This window comes from Anomaloglossus baeobatrachus, chromosome 8, assembly GCF_048569485.1.
Source record: "Anomaloglossus baeobatrachus isolate aAnoBae1 chromosome 8, aAnoBae1.hap1, whole genome shotgun sequence".
Taxonomy (NCBI): Eukaryota; Metazoa; Chordata; class Amphibia; order Anura; family Aromobatidae; genus Anomaloglossus; species Anomaloglossus baeobatrachus.
In genome coordinates, this window is record NC_134360.1 from 2,277,723 (window position 1) to 2,293,258 (window position 15,536).

Genomic DNA, 15,536 nt, shown 5'->3' on the forward strand with positions numbered 1-15,536 from the left:
CACTTTCATTATTTCGTGTTCACATCTGATTTGTAATTTTCATGATAGAATCTGATAATTGTAGATATTTTTCTGTTATTGATCATCCCCCTGCACCTCGAATTTCCATCTTACAATACAAACGCTCTATAAAGATTTAATTAAAGGGAATCTGTCACCAGGTTTGTTCCTCATAATCGGAGAGGAGCATGACGTAAGGGCAGAGACCCTGCTTCCAGCAATGTCACTTACTGGGCTGCATGCTGTAGTTTTTATAAAATCACTGATTCATCAACAGATTATCAGTAGAGGATTGCTGGCATGTTGTCCATCTCCACCACTGATTGGAAGCTTTCTGCCTATGCACAGTGTGCACAGCATGCTGCCAATCAGAGGTGTGAGCGGGATTATACACAGCTGCCAATCCAGTGGTGTGGGTGGGGTTATACACAGGAAGCTGTTAGTAATGTGGGTGGGGTTATACAACTAAGCTTCCAAGTAGTAGTGAGGGCGGGGTTATATACAGGAAACTGCCAATTGGTGGTGTGGGCGGGGTTTTACTCAGGAAGCTGGCAATCAGTGATGTGGGCGGGATTATACTCAGGAGGCTGGCAATCAGAGGTGTGAGCGGGGTTATACACAGGAAGCTGCCAGTCAGGAGGGGTGTGGGTGGGGTTATACACAGGAAGTTGCCAGTCAGGAGGGGTGTGGGTGGGGTTATACACAAGAAGCTGCCAGTCAGGAGGGGTGTGGGTGGGGTTATACACAGGAAGCTGCCAGTCAAGAGGGGTGTGGGTGGGGTTATACACAGGAAGCTGCCAGTCAGGAGGAGTGTGGGGGCGGGGTTATACACAGGAAGCTGCCAGTCAGGAGGGGTGTGGGTGGGGTTATACACAGGAAGCTGCCAGTCAAGAGGGGTGTGGGTGGGGTTATACACAGGAAGCTGCCAGTCAGGAGGGGTGTGGGTGGGGTTATACACAGGAAGCTGCCAGTCAGGAGGGGTGTGGGTGGGTGTTATACACAGGAAGCTGCCAGTCAGGAGGGGTGTGGGTGGGTGTTATACACAGAAAGCTGTCAGTCAGGAAGGGGTGTGGGTGGGGTTATACACAGGAAGCTGCCAGTCAGGAGGGGTGTGGGTGGGTGTTATACACAGGAAGCTGCCAGTCAGGAGGGGTGTGGGTGGGTGTTATACACAGAAAGCTGTCAGTCAGAAAGGGGTGTGGGTGGGGTTATACACAGGAAGCTGCCAGTCAGGAGGGGTGTGGGCGGGGTTATAGACGGGAAGCTGTCAGTCAGGAGGGGTGTGGGTGGGTGTTATACACAGGAAGCTGCCAGTCAGGGGTGTGGGTGGGGTTATACACAGGAAGCTGCCAGTCAGGGGTGTGGGTGGGGTTATACACAGGAAGCTGCCAGTCAGGAGGGGTGTGGGTGGGGTTATACACAGGAAGCTGCCAGTCAGGAGGGGTGTGGGCGGGGTTATACACAGGAAGCTGCCAGTCAGGAGGGGTGTGGGCGGGGTTATACACAGGAAGCTGTCTGTCAGGAGGGGGTGTGGGTGAGGTTATACACAGGAAGCTGCCAGTCAGGAGGGGGTGTGGGTGGGGTTATACACAGGAAGATGCCAGTCAGGAGGGGTGTGGGCGGGGTTATACACAGGAAGCTGCCAGTCAGGAGGGGTGTGGGTGGGGTTATACACAGGAAGCTGCCAGTCAGGAGGGATGTGGGCGGGGTTATACATAGTTCTTCATTCAGAGAAGTGGTAGAACTGCAGCAGAGAAAAATTATAATCTAAACGACAGCGCCCAGTAAAGTAAGTGACACGTATCTGGAATCGGGGTCTCTGCCTCCACATCATGATGCTTTCAGGTGCTGTAGCAAAATCGGGTGATAGATTCCTTTTAACAGCTCCATGTTCTGTCCTGAAATCCTCTACATTCTAAGTTGGTAGTAACTGTCTAAACCTGTTACACTAACCACATATACTAGTTACACCTGATGAAATCCTCCCTCACAAACCACCATTCACACAAACAGGTATATATTATATACACCACTCTATAAGAACTTACATGTTATATAACAGTTATCTTTGAATATTTTTGGAATTTTTACCTTTTTTGAAAAGTAGAATATAGAGACGTCAATGGTGGTCACACACCACAGACTGCCAAAAATCAGTTATGTCCTGCCGATGGAGCCATGTGTCCTCCCGATGGAGCCATGTGTCCTGCCGATGGACCCATGTGTCCTGCCGATGGAGCCATGTGTCCTGCCGATGGAGCCATGTGTCCTGCTGATGGACTCTGCGTTTTGCCGATGGAGCCATGTGTCCTGCTGATGGTCTCTGCGTTTTGCCGATGGAGCCATGTGTCCTGCCGATGGAGCCATGTGTCCTGCCGATGGAGCCATGTGTCCTGCCGATGGAGCCATGTGTCCTGCCGATGGACTCTGCGTTTTGCCGATGGAGCCATGTGTCCTGCCGATGGAGCCATGTGTCCTGCCGATGGAGCCATGTGTCCTGCTGATGGACTCTGCGTTTTGCCGATGGAGCCATGTGTCCTGCTGATGGTCGCTGCGTTTTGCCGATGGAGCCATGTGTCCTGCCGATGGAGCCATGTGTCCTGCCGATGGAGCCATGTGTCCTGCCGATGGAGCCATGTGTCCTGCCGATGGAGCCATGTGTCCTGCCGATGGAGCCATGTGTCCTGCCGATGGACTCTGCATTTTGCCGATGGAGCCATGTGTCCTCCCGATGGAGCCATGTGTCCTGCCGATGGAGCCATGTGTCCTGCCGATGGAGCCATGTGTCCTGCCGATGGAGCCATGTGTCCTGCTGATGGACTCTGCGTTTTGCCGATGGAGCCATGTGTCCTGCTGATGGTCTCTGCGTTTTGCCGATGGAGCCATGTGTCCTGCCGATGGAGCCATGTGTCCTGCCGATGGAGCCATGTGTCCTGCTGATGGACTCTGCGTTTTGCCGATTGAGCCATGTGTCCTGCTGATGGTCTCTGCGTTTTGCCGATGGAGCCATGTGTCCTGCCGATGGAGCCATGTGTCCTGCCGATGGAGCCATGTGTCCTGCTGATGGACTCTGCGTTTTGCCGATGGAGCCATGTGTCCTCCCGATGGAGCCATGTGTCCTGCCGATGGAGCCATGTGTCCTGCCGATGGAGCCATGTGTCCTGCTGATGGACTCTGCGTTTTGCCGATGGAGCCATGTGTCCTGCTGATGGTCTCTGCGTTTTGCCGATGGAGCCATGTGTCCTGCCGATGGAGCCATGTGTCCTGCCGATGGAGCCATGTGTGCTGTCGATGGAGCCATGTGTGCTGCCGATGGAGCCATGTGTCCTGCCGATGGAGCCATGTGTCCTGCCGATGGAGCCATGTGTCCTGCCGATGGACTCTGCGTTTTGCCGATGGAGCCATGTGTCCTGCCGATGGAGCCATGTGTCCTGCCAATGGAGCCATGTGTCCTGCTGATGGACTCTGCGTTTTGCCGATGGAGCCATGCATTTTGCCGATGGAGCCATGCGTTTTGCCGATGGAGCCATGTGTCCTGCCGATGGAGCCATGTGTCCTGCCGATTGAGCCATGTGTGCTGCCGATGGAGCCATGTGTCCTGCCGATGGAGCCATGTGTCCTGCCAATGGAGCCATGTGTCCTGCTGATGGACTCTGCGTTTTGCCGATGGAGCCATGCATTTTGCCGATGGAGCCATGTGTCCTGCCGATGGAGCCATGTGTCCTGCCGATGGAGCCATGTGTCCTGCCGATGGAGCCATGTGTGCTGCCGATGGAGCCATGTGTGCTGCCGATGGAGCCATGTGTCCTGCCGATGGAGCCATGTGTCCTGCCGATGGAGCCATGTGTGCTGCCGATGGAGCCATGTGTCCTGCCGATGGAGCCATGTGTCCTGCCGATGGAGCCATGTGTCCTGCCGATGGAGCCATGTGTCCTGTCGATGGAGCCATGTGTCCTGCCGATGGAGCCATGTGTGCTGCCGATGGAGCCATGTGTCCTGCTGATGGACTCTGCGTTTTGCCGATGGAGCCATGTGTCCTGCCGATGGAGCCATGTGTCCTGCCGATGGGGCCATGTGTCCTGCCGATGGAGCCATGTGTCCTGCTGATGGACTCTGCGTTTTGCCGATGGAGCCATGTGTGCTGCCGAAGGAGCCATGTGTCCTGCTGATGGACTCTGCGTTTTGCCGATGGAGCCATGTGTCCTGCCGATGGAGCCATGTGTCCTGCCGATGGAGCCATGTGTCCTGCCGATGGAGCCATGTGTCCTGCCGATGGAGCCATGTGTCCTGCCGATGGAGCCATGTGTCCTGCCGATGGACTCTGCGTTTTGCCGATGGAGCCATGTGTGCTGCCGATGGAGCCATGTGTCCTGCCGATGGAGCCATGTGTCCTGCCGATGGAGCCATGTGTCCTGCCGATGGAGCCATGTGTCCTGCTGATGGACTCTGCGTTTTGCCGATGGAGCCATGTGTGCTGCCGATGGAGCCATGTGTCCTGCCGATGGAGCCATGTGTGCTGCCGATGGAGCCATGTGTCCTGCTGATGGACTCTGCGTTTTGCCGATGGAGCCATGTGTGCTGCCGAAGGAGCCATGTGTCCTGCTGATGGACTCTGCGTTTTGCCGATGGAGCCATGTGTCCTGCCGATGGAGCCATGTGTCCTGCCGATGGGGCCATGTGTCCTGCCGATGGAGCCATGTGTCCTGCTGATGGACTCTGCGTTTTGCAGATGGAGCCATGTGTGCTGCCGAAGGAGCCATGTGTCCTGCTGATGGACTCTGCGTTTTGCCGATGGAGCCATGTGTCCTGCCGATGGAGCCATGTGTCCTGCCGATGGAGCCATGTGTCCTGCCGATGGAGCCATGTGTCCTGCCGATGGAGCCATGTGTGCTGCCGATGGACTCTGCGTTTTGCCGATGGAGCCATGTGTGCTGCCGATGGAGCCATGTGTCCTGCCGATGGAGCCATGTGTCCTGCCGATGGAGCCATGTGTCCTGCCGATGGAGCCATGTGTCCTGCCGATGGAGCCATGTGTCCTGCTGATGGACTCTGCGTTTTGCCGATGGAGCCATGTGTGCTGCCGAAGGAGCCATGTGTCTTGCTGATGGACTCTGCGTTTTGCCGATGGAGCCATGTGTCCTGCCGATGGACTCTGCGTTTTGCCGATGGAGCCATGTGTCCTGCCGATGGAGCCATGTGTCCTGCCGATGGAGCCATGTGTCCTGCTGATGGACTCTGCGTTTTGCCGATGGAGCCATGTGTCCTGCTGATGGTCGCTGCGTTTTGCCGATGGAGCCATGTGTCCTGCCGATGGAGCCATGTGTCCTGCCGATGGAGCCATGTGTCCTGCCGATGGAGCCATGTGTCCTGCCGATGGAGCCATGTGTCCTGCTGATGGACTCTGCATTTTGCCGATGGAGCCATGTGTCCTCCCGATGGAGCCATGTGTCCTGCCGATGGAGCCATGTGTCCTGCCGATGGAGCCATGTGTCCTGCCGATGGAGCCATGTGTCCTGCTGATGGACTCTGCGTTTTGCCGATGGAGCCATGTGTCCTGCTGATGGTCTCTGCGTTTTGCCGATGGAGCCATGTGTCCTGCCGATGGAGCCATGTGTCCTGCCGATGGAGCCATGTGTCCTGCTGATGGACTCTGCGTTTTGCCGATTGAGCCATGTGTCCTGCTGATGGTCTCTGCGTTTTGCCGATGGAGCCATGTGTCCTGCCGATGGAGCCATGTGTCCTGCCGATGGAGCCATGTGTCCTGCTGATGGACTCTGCGTTTTGCCGATGGAGCCATGTGTCCTCCCGATGGAGCCATGTGTCCTGCCGATGGAGCCATGTGTCCTGCCGATGGAGCCATGTGTCCTGCTGATGGACTCTGCGTTTTGCCGATGGAGCCATGTGTCCTGCTGATGGTCTCTGCGTTTTGCCGATGGAGCCATGTGTCCTGCCGATGGAGCCATGTGTCCTGCCGATGGAGCCATGTGTCCTGCCGATGGAGCCATGTGTCCTGCCGATGGAGCCATGTGTCCTGCTGATAGACTCTGCGTTTTGCCGATGGAGCCATGTGTCCTGCCGATGGAGCCATGTGTCCTGCCGATGGAGCCATGTGTGCTGCCGATGGAGCCATGTGTCCTGCCGATGGAGCCATGTGTCCTGCCGATGGAGCCATGTGTCCTGCCGATGGACTCTGCGTTTTGCCGATGGAGCCATGTGTCCTGCCGATGGAGCCATGTGTCCTGCCAATGGAGCCATGTGTCCTGCTGATGGACTCTGCGTTTTGCCGATGGAGCCATGCATTTTGCCGATGGAGCCATGCGTTTTGCCGATGGAGCCATGTGTCCTGCCGATGGAGCCATGTGTCCTGCCGATTGAGCCATGTGTGCTGCCGATGGAGCCATGTGTCCTGCCGATGGAGCCATGTGTCCTGCCGATGGAGCCATGTGTCCTGCTGATGGACTCTGCGTTTTGCCGATGGAGCCATGCATTTTGCCGATGGAGCCATGTGTCCTGCCGATGGAGCCATGTGTCCTGCCGATGGAGCCATGTGTCCTGCCGATGGAGCCATGTGTCCTGCCGATGGAGCCATGTGTCCTGCCGATGGAGCCATGTGTCCTGCCGATGGAGCCATGTGTCCTGCCGATGGAGCCATGTGTCCTGCCGATGGAGCCATGTGTGCTGCCGATGGAGCCATGTGTCCTGCCGATGGAGCCATGTGTCCTGCCGATGGAGCCATGTGTCCTGCCGATGGAGCCATGTGTCCTGCCGATGGAGCCATGTGTGCTGCCGATGGAGCCATGTGTCCTGCTGATGGACTCTGCGTTTTGCCGATGGAGCCATGTGTCCTGCCGATGGAGCCATGTGTCCTGCCGATGGGGCCATGTGTCCTGCCGATGGAGCCATGTGTCCTGCTGATGGACTCTGCGTTTTGCCGATGGAGCCATGTGTGCTGCCGAAGGAGCCATGTGTCCTGCTGATGGACTCTGCGTTTTGCCGATGGAGCCATGTGTCCTGCCGATGGAGCCATGTGTCCTGCCGATGGAGCCATGTGTCCTGCCGATGGAGCCATGTGTCCTGCCGATGGAGCCATGTGTCCTGCCGATGGAGCCATGTGTCCTGCCGATGGACTCTGCGTTTTGCCGATGGAGCCATGTGTGCTGCCGATGGAGCCATGTGTCCTGCCGATGGAGCCATGTGTCCTGCCGATGGAGCCATGTGTCCTGCCGATGGAGCCATGTGTCCTGCTGATGGACTCTGCGTTTTGCCGATGGAGCCATGTGTGCTGCCGATGGAGCCATGTGTCCTGCCGATGGAGCCATGTGTGCTGCCGATGGAGCCATGTGTCCTGCTGATGGACTCTGCGTTTTGCCGATGGAGCCATGTGTGCTGCCGAAGGAGCCATGTGTCCTGCTGATGGACTCTGCGTTTTGCCGATGGAGCCATGTGTCCTGCCGATGGAGCCATGTGTCCTGCCGATGGGGCCATGTGTCCTGCCGATGGAGCCATGTGTCCTGCTGATGGACTCTGCGTTTTGTCGATGGAGCCATGTGTGCTGCCGAAGGAGCCATGTGTCCTGCTGATGGACTCTGCGTTTTGCCGATGGAGCCATGTGTCCTGCCGATGGAGCCATGTGTCCTGCCGATGGAGCCATGTGTCCTGCCGATGGAGCCATGTGTCCTGCTGATGGACTCTGCGTTTTGCCGATGGAGCCATGTGTGCTGCCGATGGAGCCATGTGTGCTGCCGATGGAGCCATGTGTCCTGCCGATGGAGCCATGTGTCCTGCCGATGGAGCCATGTGTCCTGCCGATGGAGCCATGTGTCCTGCCGATGGACTCTGCGTTTTGCTGATGGAGCCATGTGTCCTGCTGATGGACCTTTTGTTGTTGTTGTTTTTATTAATTTATTTTCTGCAGCTGTCATTAATGGACACAAGCTTTGAATGTTTGTCCTGTGAATTAAAGGGAATCTGTCAATAGGTTTTTGCTCCCCCATCTGACAGCAGCATAATGTAGAGACAGAGACCCTGATTCTAGCGATGTGTCACTTACTGAGCTGTCTGTTGTTTCCTCTGTGCCGATCTAGCAGTTATACAGAGCTCATGAATCTGCTTGACTACCTGCAGCACACCAAGTAGTCCTGTAATGATAATCTCCTGCTGATTAATCAGTGATTTTTATCAAAACTACACGAAGCAGCCCAGTAAGTGACACAATGCTGGAATCAGGGTCTCTGCCCTTACATTGCGCTGCTCTTAGATGGGGGAACAAAAACCTACTGACAGATTCCCTTTAAAACTAGTATATCCATGGCTTAAAGGAGTTGTCCAGGACTAAGATATTGATGACCTATTCATAAATCAGTATCACTGGGATCCAGCACCGCCATTGTCAGCTGTTACCAGTAGCGCAGAGCTGGGGCACCACAGCACCATACATTGTGTACTGGCTGTATTGAGGTACTGCAGCTCTCTCTTCAATGGCAGCTGAGCTGCAGCCCCTGGGAGCGGCCACTACAGCAGGGGTGGGATTCAAATTTTTAACAACAGGTTCTCTGTAAACCCCGCCCATTTGAAAACCACACCCATTCTGTAACCACACCCATTTTCACGCACTTTCCTCAACCAAAAAATCCAAGTAATTTAACGTAAAATCTCTTTCCCCTTCTTCCCCTCCTATACCTTCACTCTCCTGTCCAGCACCAGCTGTTCCAGTCACTGTCAGTCATATTGTATTAAACATTTTTCTACAATTTTTAAAAATTATTACTAAAGGAGCCTGCTAAAATTGGAACGGACGACCTTCCCCATACAGATCCCATCCCATGTGGCTCCTTTCCCCCTACAGATCCCATCCCATGTGGTCTCTTTCCCCTACAGATCCCATCCAATGTGGACTCTCCCCCCTGCAGATCCCATCCCATTATGGCCTCTTTCCCCCTGCAGATCCCATCCCATTATTGCCTCTTTCCCCCTGCAGATCCCATCCCATTATGGCCTCTTTCCCCCTGCAGATCCCATCCCATTATGGCCTCTTTCCCCTGCAGATCCCATCCCATTATGGCCTCTTTCCCCTGCAGATCCCATCCCATTATGGCCTCTTTCCCCTACAGATCCCATCCCATTATGGCCTCTTTCCCCCTGCAGATCCCATCCCATTATGGCCTCTTTCCCCTGCAGATCCCATCCCATTATGGCCTCTTTCCCCTGCAGATCCCATCCCATTATGGCCTCTTTCCCCTGCAGATCCTATCCCATTATGACCTCTTTCCCCTGCAGATCCCATCCCATTATGGCCTCTTTCCCCTACAGATCCCATCCAATGTGGACTCTCCCCCCTGCAGATCCCATCCCATTATGGCCTCTTTCCCCCTGCAGATCCCATCCCATTATTGCCTCTTTCCCCCTGCAGATCCCATCCCATTATGGCCTCTTTCCCCCTGCAGATCCCATCCCATTATGGCCTCTTTCCCCCTGCAGATCCCATCCCATTATGGCCTCTTTCCCCTGCAGATCCCATCCCATTATGGCCTCTTTCCCCTGCAGATCCCACCCATTATGGCCTCTTTCCCCTACAGATCCCATCCCATTATGGCCTCTTTCCCCCTGCAGATCCCATCCCATTATGGCCTCTTTCCCCTGCAGATCCCATCCCATTATGGCCTCTTTCCCCTGCAGATCCCATCCCATTATGGCCTCTTTCCCCTGCAGATCCTATCCCATTATGACCTCTTTCCCCTGCAGATCCCATCCCATTATGGCCTCTTTCCCCTGCAGATCCCATCCCATTATTGCCTCTTTCCCCGTGCAGATCCCATCCCATTATGGCCTCTTTCCCCTGCAGATCCCATCCCATTATGGCCTCTTTCCCTTGCAGATCCCACCCATTATGGCCTCTTTCCCCTGCAGATCCCATCCCATTATGGCCTCTTTCCCCTGCAGATCCCATCCCATTATGGCCTCTTTCCCCTGCAGATCCCATCCCATTATGGCCTCTTTCCCCCTGCAGATCCCATCCCATTATGGCCTCTTTCCCCCTGCAGATCTCATCCCATTATGACCTCTTTCCCCTGCAGATCCCATCCCATTATGACCTCTTTCCCCTGCAGATCCCATCCCATTATGGCCTCTTTCCCCTGCAGATCCTATCCCATTATGGCCTCTTTCCCCTGCAGATCCCATCCCATTATGGCCTCTTTCCCCTGCAGATCCTATCCCATTATGACCTCTTTCCCCTGCAGATCCCATCCCATTATGACCTCTTTACCCCTGCAGATCCCATCCCATTATGGCCCCTTTCCCCCTGCAGATCCCATCCCATTATGGCCTCTTTCCCCTGCAGATCCTATCCCATTATGGCCTCTTTCCCCTGAAAATCCTATCCCATTATGGCCTCTTTCCCCTGAAAATCCCATCCCATTATGGCCCCTTTCCCCTGCAAATCCCATCCCATTATGGCCTCTTTCCTCAGCAGATCCCATTCCATTATGGCCTCTTTCCTCAGCAGATCCCATCCCATTATGGCCTCTTTCCTCAGCAGATCTCATCCCATGTGCTCCTTTTCCACTGCAGATCCCATCCCATTATGGCCTCTTTCCTCAGCAGATCTCATCCCATGTGCTCCTTTTCCACTGCAGATCCTGTCCCATATGACTCCTTTTCCCATATAGCGCTTACCTGCTTCAAGCACCGGCGGCTTCTCCTCTGTCTTCCATCCTCCGCGGCTCACTGCACACTGACAGACAGCAGGAGGAGGAGCTACCTCACCCACACTGCCGTGACCTCTCTGCAGCGTCAGCACGTCGCTGCACGCCGGGTCAGGAAGCAGACAGGCTCCACTGAACCCGGACGTGTGGCATGTACGGAGGTACGGGGATTCATTTGTGTTAAGAGTCTTAAAGACACTAACACAAACGAATACAGGGAACCGGATCGCCGGAGCAGTTTCTTGCCGGTTCGGGGAACCGGCTGCTATTTTAACAACCGGTTCTCCCGAACCGGACAGAACCGGCTGAATCCCACCCCTGCACTACAGTGTCCAGATCCTTCATTATAGCTTGGTCTTGGGTGAGCCCTCTGGCCATAAGACTGTTCATATAGAAACCTGTAAATACTAAGAGAAAGGACAGAGTAATAGTGTAATAATGTAATAGTCATGAGATATACGGTATGGAGTAATGGACTCCGGTAAGCTCAAAGGCGGCAGGTACTGGTCTTACTTTACTCCGCTGCTCCCCTGACTACTATGGGGGTTTTTAGTTGAACTTTTTAGGGAACTTTTTAAGAGTTACATATAGTTTATTAAGGAAGGTGAGAACGCTGATAGGTTCAGGGTCTTGGGGGGCAGTGGATGGCGCTGGGGTTCAAAGATCACCAAAGAGTCCCACCGCCTCCGCACTGGCATTAGTGCTATGTGCGCACATTGAAATTTCTGCATCAATTCTGCATCTCTTGGCAGAAGTAACGTTTTGCCACGTTTTTTCATGCATTCTCTATGCATTTCTTGGTGGAAAAACGCTGCAAAAATGCTGAAAGAATTGATGTTCTGCACCAAATGTGAAAGGGAAAAAAAGCAACGTGCACAAAACGTCAGGATTTTCATTGACTTTTGTGACAAAACGCATGAAAGTGCGAAACACCGACGATCACTTTAGCCTAGAGTGAGCAAGTACTAAATTGCTTGACTGTACTGGACTCGAGCAGGTCAGACACTCCTAGTATTATTATCATTATTTATTATTATAGCGCCATTTATTCCATGGCGCTTTACAAGTGAGAAAGGGTATACATAAAAACTAGTACAAGAATCATTAACAGTACAAAACAGACTGGTACAGGAGGGGAGAGGACCCTGCCCGCGAGGGCTCACCGTCTACAGGAGGAGAGAGGACCCTGCCCACGAGGGCTCACAGTCTACAGGAGGAGAGAAGACCCTGCCCGTGAGGGCTCACCGTCTACAGGAGGGGAGAGGACGCTGCCCATGAGGGCTCACAGTCTACAGGAGGAGAGAGGACCCTGCACCGCGAGGGCTCACAGTCTACAGGAGGAGAGAGGACCCTGCCTGCTAGGGCTCACAGTCTACAGGAGGAGAGAAGACCCTGCCCGCGAGGGCTCACCGTCTACAGGAGGGGAGAGGACGCTGCCCATGAGGGCTCACAGTCTACAGGAGGAGAGAGGACCCTGCACCGCGAGGGCTCACAGTCTACAGGAGGAGAGAGGACCCTGCCCGCGAGGGCTCACAGTCTACAGGAGGAGAGAGGACCCTGCCTGCGAGGGCTCACAGTCTACAGGAGGAGAGAGGACCCTGCCCGCGAGGGCTCACAGTCTACAGGAGGAGAAAGGACCCTGCCCGCGAGGGCTCACAGTCTACAGGAGGACCCTGCCCGCGAGGGCTCACAGTCTACAGGAGGAGAGAGGACCCTGCCCACGAGGGCTCACAGTCTACAGGAGGAGAGAGGACCCTGCCCACGAGGGCTCACAGTCTACAGGAGGAGAGAGGACCCTGCCCGCTAGGGCTCACAGTCTACAGGAGGAGAGAGGACCCTGCCCACGAGGGCTCACAGTCTACAGGGAATGCATGGGCGCACCTCGCGTACAGAGTAGAATGGAAGTCAATGGGGAACTCAAGCATTTGTCTGGAAGACCCTAACAGTATGGGGGGGGGGGGACAGAAAATGGCAATCAGCATGGGGAAAGACACCTCGATGCTTCTCTGACTCCCAGGTGGCTGCAGGGAGCCAATTCAATATTAAAAGCTGACATGGGGTGCACCCCCATTTTTTATGGAGAGGTGTCTCCATGCAGGAAGTATATGGGCCCCTGTACAGGACGATATACGGGCTCCTGTGCAGGACGGTATACGAGCCCCAGTGCAGGACAATATATACGGGCCCCTGTGCAGGACAGTATGCGGGCCCCTGTGTAGGACGGTATACGGGCCCCTCTGCAGTCCAATATACGGGCCTTTGTGCAGGACGAATACGGGCCCCTCTGTAGGACTGTATACGGACCCTCTGCAGTCCAATATACGGGCCCCTGTGCAGAACGGTATGCGGGCCCCTGTGTAGGATGGTACACAGGCCCCTGTGCAGAACGGTACATGAGCTCCTTTGGAGGACGGTATACGGGCCCTCTGCAATGCAATATCTTCTCATATTGCACAGTTCCTTCTCTTCTGGAGCTGGATGTGGCCCCCTGACCTCCGGGGCCCCGGTGGCTGCACCAATGTCTGCCCCTGCTACATTATATGAAGCCACAACCTGAACACTAATCCTTCATTGTGACACAAATCTACAGGATAAAGGTCCCGTCCTGACCGTATATATCTGTACACCTTCATATAATATACACCTGCAGTATATAGACTGACGCTTTGCAGTATACATATTGTGTGTTACATAATAATGTTTCATTTCCATTCGTTGCTTCACTAATCATCCAGTGTCATTTTGCAGCTTTTATGTTCTTGTTCAGAAATGGCAAAACCCGTGCAAGTAAGCTCCTGTGTGTGGCCGTGTAGCTAGCCGCCTCTCCCATAGCCGGGCCGGACTGGTCCCAGTGTAGCTGCTGATCTTAGAGCCCATAGATCACAAGGTTTCATCTCTCATGTGTAACAATCATCTCCTGCAGCCTGCCATGTGTAGAGATCAGGGACGGGCGTCCCCTCCCATGTAATCGTGACAATGTGAATCATGTAATTGGCTTCTCATTCCAGCCTCATTTATTATTATACGTCCTATTTTCTAGATGGTCTAATGCCATGAGGCTTCACAGGGGGTCTACAATCCAAATCAATGTGGTCAGAGGTGATAAATGATTAAATTATGCATCTTACCAATGTTTCCCATCTGAACGGTGCAGCCCGCCTACAGCCCCCGGTCCCGCCTACAGCCCACGGTCCCGCCTACAGCCCACGGTCCCGCCTACAGCCCACGGTCCCGCCTACAGCCCCCGATCCCGCCTACAGCTCCGGTCCCGCCTACAGCTCCGGTCCCGCCTACAGCCCCGGTCCCGTCTACTGCTCGGGTCCTGTCTACTGAACAGTGCTGCTCAGTTTCAGCTCCAGTCCTGTCTGCAGCTCCGGTCCATTCTCTAGCTCTAGTCCCTTATACGTCCCCGGTTCCATCTACGTCCCCGGTTCCGTCTACGTCCCCGGTTCCGTCTACTGCTCGGGTCCCATCTACACCTCTGGTCCGGTCTACTGCTTCGGTCTTGTATACAACTCTGGTCCTGTCTACAGTTTCGGTCCCATCTACAGCTATGGTCCCGTCTACAGCTCCGGTCCTGGGTTGCGGCTGGTCTACTTCCTGCACATTGTTTTGTGTCGTGTGTGACCAGTGAAGGGTCATGATCTGGATGACCACTTATTTCAATGGCTACACCAGCCCCGTGTCTGCCATTGAGAAGAGCAGGGGTCCGGCTTAGCTATTGAAAGGAGTGGTCAGCCCCCTTTACACCTGGAAGGAGATCTGAGGGCACCAGGATCAGGACACTTCTCAGACATAGAGGATGTTGCTTAATGTACTCATTTATCTCCATTACACCAGGGTGATAATTTTCAGGACCACCTTTGACCCAAAATTCCGTATCTCGTATTAGCTATCTCCTAACCTTTACATGGCTTCCAGTATACTGCCGGAATTCTTCTGGAGATCTCACATACCCTGGCAACGTCTTCTGGAAGCTGGAGGTTGGTGGCTGGAGAGCACGGTGGTGAGCGGTGGCTCCCAGGCCTTGTGGCATTACACCTCTAGGGAAGCACAGCGCTAGGAGAGCAGCTACATGTGTCAGCTTTGATTGCTTAGTGAATATAATGAATAGATTGTCAGCTAGGGGAAGACTTGTGTTACCCAGATCTTATGTCTAATCTATGGTATTGCATGTCCTGGGCAGGCAAGCGTGGGCGGCGCAGCAGTGCAGGATCGCTAGACAGCAATATGGAAGTAAGTAGGATGCCGAGCTGGATGTGATATGCATTTGATCCTTTCCTTTCACTTGAACACTTTTTTTGTTCCTCTGTATTCTGCTTGCCTCAGATATTGCATGCCCGGGATTCTCACTCAAACACTTAATGTGAGGAGGCTCCTGGCTCCTCGTAGTCGTCCTCCTAGAAGCATGACCCCACCACACCGCTGTCTGCTTCCTTCTCACGGCGGCTCGGGACCACTGGCTGCCCATTCTGTCCTTACTATCTCTACACTCCCGCCTATCTGTTAGTGTGATAAATATTATGACCACACTGTTAATTGATCCAGTCCAGGGAAGGTTGTACTCAGGTAGACAGATGACAAATCTAACAATTACGTCAATGTGGATTTCATGAGATTTCATTCATCTTGAACCATTAATTTACACTGATCATGTGCTCAGCCACCTATCTCTGTGTGTTCACCTCCGATAATTGTGTCCCATGACCGCCTAATGCCCGTCCCCTTAAGCCCTGGCCTAGACTTAGCTCACAGGCTTAGCTCACCTGTGTACTTAGCTTAGATAGCTGTAGTGTTATGGTGAAGTGTCTGGTTACTGCAGAGCTATTGGCA

At 54.1% G+C, this 15,536-nt stretch overlaps 1 protein-coding gene across 5 annotated transcripts in view; it reads left to right on the forward strand.

Annotated features, from left to right (window-relative positions):
* Window positions 1-15,536, forward strand: part of IQSEC1 (IQ motif and Sec7 domain ArfGEF 1) — a 1,387,106-nt gene that overhangs the window by 1,366,857 nt on the left and 4,713 nt on the right. For 4 of the 5 annotated variants that reach the window (XM_075321240.1, XM_075321241.1, XM_075321242.1 and 1 more), the window contains one exon: window positions 14,890-14,939. The exons of the other annotated variant lie outside the window; for it this stretch is intronic. In XM_075321240.1, coding sequence (XP_075177355.1) covers window positions 14,890-14,939 — 50 coding nt within the window. The remainder of the gene's footprint in view (window positions 1-14,889; window positions 14,940-15,536) is intronic. 5 annotated transcript variants of the gene reach the window in all.